Here is a 7,296-nt window from a genome sequence, read left to right as displayed (position 1 = left end):
TCATTTATTGGGTGTTTACTGGACCAGACTGCTCAAAAAAAAAAAAAAAAAAAAAAGAGAAAAAAGGGTGCAATGTCACCTTGCCCCGGGGAAGAATCCCTGCTAGCCCTTCCTAAACCATCTCCCCCAAGTTCCTAGTTCAGTTATGAGCTTCTGTAAAAGTTCATTCCCCTTGAGCAATTCCCTTATGCAGTGAGATAGCAGGGTACTCCTGGAGTCATCATCTTACTGAGGCAAGCCACTGGCAGCACTTCTCGTAGGAGGCGAACGTCAGGCCGGCACTACAGAATGCCTTCAGCAGACTTGGTGAGAGGCCCTTGAAGAGACCCTGCAGCCCCTCCTGCCTGGCTATGGTCCTGGCGCAGTGCAGGAGGCCGTCGTAGCGGCTGACGTGGCCAAACTTCCGGCGTGCCTCCTCGAACCCCTGGATCTGGAGGCGCTTCTTGAAGACATCCAGTGGGTAGACAACAGACTTGGAACACACTCCTGCCATGCCCCCACACACCAAGGACTGTATGCCTGGGATGAAAGATCGGGTAAAGGAGATCACTCACAGAAATGGGACACAAAAAAATAATTCTGTACCATACAGGTATATCTAAGAGCATAAAAGAAATATTCATGTATGGGTGTTGCTAATAAATCTGTGCTCCATCAAGAACTATATCATATCACACACTTGATCACATAACAACGAACACCAAACAACACAATTACAAATCAGAAATGGTCTTTGATTTCTCTCTCACAAATTCCACAGAGTTAATTCTCAATGTACTTTGTTTCTGTTTTGATGAAAGAACCTTTACTGAAAATTCCATCAATATCTTTTGATAACTTTTTGAGTATACAACCAATACTAACAGACACACAAATGGATAAACAACTGTCAACAAAAACATCATAGCATAACCTCTTTGGCGGAGGCAAATATGAGGCGTGAGACACTCTATATACATGTATGAGCACTTCCCTTTGCAGAGACTCCAACCCAAAGCACCTTCTGATCTGGAGATTCTCCCGCCTGAAACCCCTAGCAAACGGGAGACTCCAAGTTGATGTGTGCGAAGCGCGAAGTTCCTAGGGTTCTAGATGCTCTCTGGTGCTATCTAAGGCTTATTTTTTCAACATACAATAGAAATAAGTAAGAAATCCTTTCCAACGGGAGACACAGAGCCAGGGCGGGAGAAATTAAATCTCAAGCGGGAGAACGGGAGATTTTGCAAAAATGGGTTTTCGGCGGGAGATCTCCCGTCGAAAACGGGAGAGTTGGAGTCTCTGCCTTTGGTATTACAAGAGTTTGTAGAGCAGCCAAAGACATTACATCACTAGAGGGTGTAGTCCAGTGTGGAGGTGGCCGCACAAGGGAGCTGCCATTTTGGGTTGTGGGCACTGCCATTGCCCAGATCCTGTGCATTTATTGAACAGTAGATGGCAGCACACTATTTGAATGCACTTGACTCAGTCAACCATGTGCCATTTTACAGTTATGTCACAATGTTCATGTAATCATACTGCCCAAATGTCGTAATGTTGCTGACGTCTGATTTTATGGCATCCTCATTCAAAGTGGGTATGTATGCAAAACCAACGTCATAATGCTCAAACTATCTTTTCGTCTACATCCAAGTTCCCATTGTTTGTTATGTGAATGACAAAAAGTTCTGGACTCCAGGAAAAGTTCTGGATTCTCTAAATGATATGATACTATCATAGAAACTTATATCTAAACAATCCAATGCATTGAATTTCTGAAAAATAAAATTTGTTTATAAAAAAAAAATGCACTCCTGATATGATATGACAAGATATGACTTGAATGTAGACTGCGATCAACTCCCAGATCAGTGTGCGCGCTCCCTCTTTAATATTGGATGTCTCATTTGTATGCACATGCATGGTGAGTGCTCACTCTCATACCCCTTTTACATCTCTTTGAGAGCAACTTGCTCCCATGTTTGAGAAAGAGAGAAACTTACTACTGGCAGGGGTGTATTCGGTCTTCTCCTTGGTAGAATTCCACATTTTCGTAAACAGTGCATAGAAGCCGAACTGGAGACCAGTCTGGGGGAAAAGCTGCATCAAAGTCGGAGTCAGCCCCCGGTAGAAAGTCCTCACCCCAGCCTCCTTGTACATGGACCGCACAGCATGAGGTATGGACACATACACCTAGAAGCAAATAGAGTACACAACAGGACATGTTTGACTTACAGCAATATTTTTCCTTTATACTTTGGGTTCTGCTTTAGAATGGGGTAGCCCTCAACAACATGATCCTATGGAATATAAGATACAAAGTTGTACCTGCATATGAGCAACCCTTTGTTATGTAACAAGCAGAGAACTGTATAAAAACTCTGGATATATACCAGTGACGAGAAAAATATTGAGGCAGAGAAATCCAAACCGTACAAAACAACCAATTAGAGAAACTTTACATTGTGTGCTGTTTGAAGGCTAGTTCATGCATCTTGAGATATGATGGTGAATACCATGTTGTCAGCTCTCTATTTGCAAGTCTTGATAGGGACTGTTCGCTATCTTTCTTGCATTGTGTCATAAAGAAAAACAAATATGCCTCCGTTGGGAGATTGTTGATGTTTGACTTTTTTTTTTCATTTCATCTATTCTTTAATATATCTTCTTCTTCTCCTTCTTTTTATTCTTCTCTTTCTTCTTCTTTTTTTTCCTTCTTTTTCTTCTTCTTCTTCTTTTGTTTTGTTTTGTTTTGTTTTGTTTTTTTTGCAGGGGGGGGGGGGCAGTACACTGACAAAAGATCACCTTTGGTTCACCCTGTGACACCAGCCTTGTACGGAGAACATCAACTGGGAGAGAAGCAACTGTAGCAACACATCCTGCCACACCCCCACACACAAAGTAGTACACTGGCTTGAAGATCCCTGAGGTTATGTTGCTAGGCAGCAATGGGTAGGCTGTGTAGGTCAGTGCCTCGAATGTCACGAACTGTTGGGATATCAAAGCAGGACATTATTTTATTAGACGATAAAATTAATAAAGTTCCTCCATCCTTATCATGCAAACAAAAAGTTTTATATCACTTGTTTTATTTTTCTTCTGAACTTGTAAATCTTCTTGTAGACCTCTGAAAATAATGTAATCTGCTAAGTGTATTAAGATGGTTCTAGCATCAGGCACAATAAAACATATATTTTTCTATGCTCTCAAATCTCCCTACTTGCATATTTCTATGCTCTGATACTAGTATTTATTTGATTTACAGTTTAACCTCTCGTATCCGGACAAGTCGGGACAGGGGCTCATCAGGATAAGAGATTTGGCCGGATACGGGAGACTCAATGCTTTATACATGTATATACATACACATGTACTGATGTAGCCCATTGTAGTACCACATGTAGTAATGTGTATACTGCAACCTTTTCATTGTTACACTCAGTAACAGACCCCAAAATAGAGGTTCGTGTTTGCAAGAATGAAATCATTTTCTTTTATAAATTCTTGGGATGATTTACCTAAATAATTATTCAGAAATGTATCAAGTATATGTAATTCATGTGTGTTTGTGTAGGAGTTCTCAAGGAGTTGGGAACCCCTCTTTCCTCCCGTAATTATTTAAAAAAAAATCACGGCGAGATTGCGTCCGTATAATAGAGAGATCCGGACAAAGGGAGGCCGGATAAGAGAGGTCAAACTGTACTTTGTTTGACTGACTTCACATGTTAGACAAGGCTCTAATTTTCCAAAATCAGAAAGAATAATTAAGTTGAGTAAGAGAAAAAACAACTAAATTGCAATGATTTTTTTTTTTGGTAAAAATTACATCACATTGATGTATCAATGTCCAATTGACCCTTTAAGATGAAATCTCAGTGAATGCTAATCACCACAATCCTATTAAATGTTCATAACATACATAGCAACAGTTGCTTCAGCTTCCTGTCTGCCTGTAACAATTAAATACAAGTACCAAATGAACGTACCAAGATATCAAATATGGTATATATGTCAGCAAAGGTCAACTGTACTATTGGAGAAAGAGAGAAAAAGAAACACAAACATCCATTGTCCTACTGCTGCCCTTTTTACGACACTGCTATGCATACAAGAGATTAAAAAAAAAAAGAAAAACCTGGGTCATGGTGATTGCAAGATATTTTAGGACATTTACTATTAAACATACTTTTCTGTCAGTTGGAATTTTATTTCCACATTTCAGCACGTACGTACGGTGGTATCAAGGCTAAAAGTGACACACAGTGCAGTGTATTTTCAGTGTCAATATAAATGATGGTCTGAAAGGTCACTCTCCTGTGCTGCACTTTTCACAGTCACTTCTTTTCTGGACTTCTATATACTGCTGTGTGCACTTTATGAGAGCAACTCGGTGCAGCAATCAAAGGCTCAATATATATATATATATATATATATATATATATATATATATATATTTATTTTTGTCTGCAATCATTGTTTGATGCTTTTGGATGATACATTTAAATTCAAACTAGAAAACTTGTATGTTCCATTACAAACACAGAATTGTATACAACAAGTTTATCTTTAAAGATTGCAAATACTGTATACTGGAACATAAATAGTTTGATAGGGAATTTCTAAAAGACTGTAAAATCAGAGCACGTATGAGACCAAGTACAACGAAAACTGATGTTCTAAAGAAATATTCTACAGGTAATCCATGCGCATGTGTGTGTGTGTGTGTATATATATATATATATATATATATATGTGTGTGTGTGTGTGTATGTGTGTGTATATGTGTGCGTATCATCGTATGTGTGTGTTTTGTGCGATGCTGTCTTTACTTATTTATTTGTTCATTCAGCAATACACACCGTATATCCCACTTTATTTCAAAAAGAATCTTGCATGTAAATGCCAAAATTATAAATCATCAAATGTTGAATAAAGAGTACGAAGAAAAAGGTGTTTCAAAATGGGTTGTGCAGAACTGAATTGGTCCAATACCTTAGTAGGTGAAACAAATCCACTGCTCCCATAATACTTTAAGCATACTTCTACTTGTTGCACGTCTGATGAAATTCTCCTTGCCACTTTCTTTTTCTTCTATTTCAAAAAAAAAGAAGAAGATATCATGTACATAATTAAATCAATAAATATGGTGTATGGACGATCTGTGAGAAAGCTAGTGCAGGATTACAAAAGACACTGCTTGAACTACCTTCACCAAATGCTGTGAGATGAGATTTTAAAAAAAAAAAGAAAGAAAATGATCTCAACAAACACTCACACAAAAAACAATAACAAGAAGATAACAGCCATGAAAGAGAAAACAACAACCCAAACAAACAGACAATGACAACACCTGTGCAATCCCATAGATGACAGAGAGTGCTTGGGCAGGAACATGTCCCTTCCATAGAGCACTTGGCCCTTCCTCCCTCAAAATGGAACCTGCTGCCTGGATGATGGAGGTGTACTTGGAAGATGGCAAGCCTCTCTTCAGTGGTTCCTCTTGTAGCTTGGGATGGGAAAAATATGATGACACACACAAATTAAATTGATATAAGAAAAAACAGTGAAAGAAAAAGTTTGTCCCTGCAACTGATTGACAAATTGCCCTACCCAGACATCGACACTAAATAAGTACTGAACTGATCAGTGTTTTAGTAGTAGCCATGATAAAAAAGACAAGCAATCATGGGCGTATGTACTCGAGCAGGATTCAAACCTACGACCTCCTGATCTCAGGACAGGCGTCATCTCCACTAGACCACCGAGCTCCCGCCCGACAGCAAGTGTTGGTTATAATCCTTGTAGCATGCAGCAGATAGGCCTACTGCATAATTATTCAAATTCATGAAATTCTTCCGTCGAGATGTTGCATGATAACATCTTGACGGAATAAATTCATGAAAGTTGAATAATCTTTGTCCCTGTCTACACATTCCCACATCAGAATGGCAGACCCAATTCCAATGTCAAAACAAATTTATGGTAAAATAAATATCTGAAAATTTACTTCTAACTAGATACAAATACACATTTTTTTTTTTTTAAATGAGTAGACACTATACAAGTGTACCTCTCTAACATTAGAAATGGCCTGGTTATGAAAGTATTGACAATATTGTACTCTGTGGCTAGTTGAATTTAAATAGGGTCTAGCATTCTAGTAATCTTTTGCATTTGGCACGATCGCACGAGGGTCTGGGCCCTGGGCCTTATGGGTCAGGGGCGGATCCAGGAATTCCGCAAAGGGGAGGTGACGTGCCTTTACATTCTAATTCAATACAAAAAATTAAAGGGAGAGGGCGCAGACCCTCCCCCATTTTTTTTAGTGTTATTTCTTTTTCTTTAACGAAAAATAAAGAGGGGGCATGCACTCAGTGCGCCCCCTGGCCCTCTCTGGATTCGCCACTGCGGGTTGCGTTGCCCAAACTGTTTTGGTTCAGGTGTGTTTGGGCAACATCCTCTTTGCTCTGTGCAATTAAAATTATTGCGCAAATAGGTTATACGTATAGAATCTAATCATATAAATTTTAATCATGACAATGAAATGCACAAGATGATTTACATATTCAGATTTACTGTTCAGTTACTATGAACTGGTATGGTCTAACATTATTTAGATAAAGAAGATTTTCTAGTTTTAATGGTGTCTGTATTCACCTGGAACCGGATTTTGAGCACATCAAGCGGCTGTAGAACTGCGCGAGTAAAAGCCCCGCTCGCGGCCCCAGCTAGTCCGTACTCCAATTTTGTTAGCTGTCTGCGCCTCTCGGCAGGTGAATAACCCACCATTCTTTTCGTCAAAATACTGGAGGGCAAAAGGAACAATCATTCTTTCCTCTGGGCAGTATCTTGACTGGTGTTCGTCCAGTGTAGATCTAGGGATCTAGTGTTCGTACATGTCCACGTGTTCCAGCCATAAATAAAAATCCTTACAGACTGCAACGCAGGGAGTACCGTACAGAATTTATGGATCCGCCGCTCGCTCTATAGTGTACTGTCCCTGCATGCTGCCTAGCGCCTGCCGCCGAGCCGCTCCCGCCTCCGCTCACCATTTGATATCTGAGTAGCCCCGGAGACCGCGCCGCCAGGCGCGGTCCTGGCGGCTTCCCCGCTGTTTCGCTTATGTTAGTTCCTAAGTATTCTGTGCGCTTGTGCAAGTGATTGTGAATTCTGTGAACATCGGTGAGCTGCTTATAAGACATCATTTTGTGCATCACAAGCAATGAAATGCATCAAACAGTCGCCGATGATAGTCATTTTGGTTTCATCGACCCATGTAAGTATTCCTAGTAGTTTCTGTTGAAAAATAAAGGAAATATA

General features: G+C 39.9%; 1 protein-coding gene across 1 annotated transcript; it reads right to left on the bottom strand.

Annotated features, from left to right (window-relative positions):
• Window positions 1-220: 220 nt before the first annotated feature.
• LOC139741081 (mitochondrial thiamine pyrophosphate carrier-like) lies at window positions 221-6,850 on the bottom strand. The gene is made up of 5 exons (XM_071651670.1): window positions 6,634-6,850; window positions 5,327-5,482; window positions 2,782-2,964; window positions 1,980-2,169; window positions 221-519 (listed from the first exon to the last, which is right to left on the bottom strand). Exons 1-5 carry the CDS (start codon window positions 6,763-6,765, stop codon window positions 221-223), a joined length of 960 nt encoding a protein of 319 aa, XP_071507771.1. The 5' UTR covers window positions 6,766-6,850.
• Window positions 6,851-7,296: the final 446 nt, after the last annotated feature.

This window comes from Diadema antillarum, unplaced genomic scaffold, assembly GCF_040938485.1.
Source record: "Diadema antillarum isolate AM-2024a unplaced genomic scaffold, OU_Dant_1.0 seq00000901_RagTag, whole genome shotgun sequence".
NCBI classification, from domain to species: Eukaryota; Metazoa; Echinodermata; class Echinoidea; order Diadematoida; family Diadematidae; genus Diadema; species Diadema antillarum.
This window is presented reverse-complemented; position numbering and strand designations above follow the sequence as displayed.

Coding starts and splice junctions, on each gene's coding strand:
- LOC139741081 (XM_071651670.1), bottom strand. CDS start 6,765: ATGGTGGGTTATTCACCTGCCGAGAGGCGCAGACAGCTAACAAAATTG. Junction 2,965..5,326: donor TCATCTATGGGATTGCACAG/GTGTTGTCATTG, acceptor ATATCCCAACAG/TTCGTGACATTCGAGGCACT. Junction 2,170..2,781: donor TGTCACAGGGTGAACCAAAG/GTGATCTTTTGT, acceptor ATTTGCTTCTAG/GTGTATGTGTCCATACCTCA.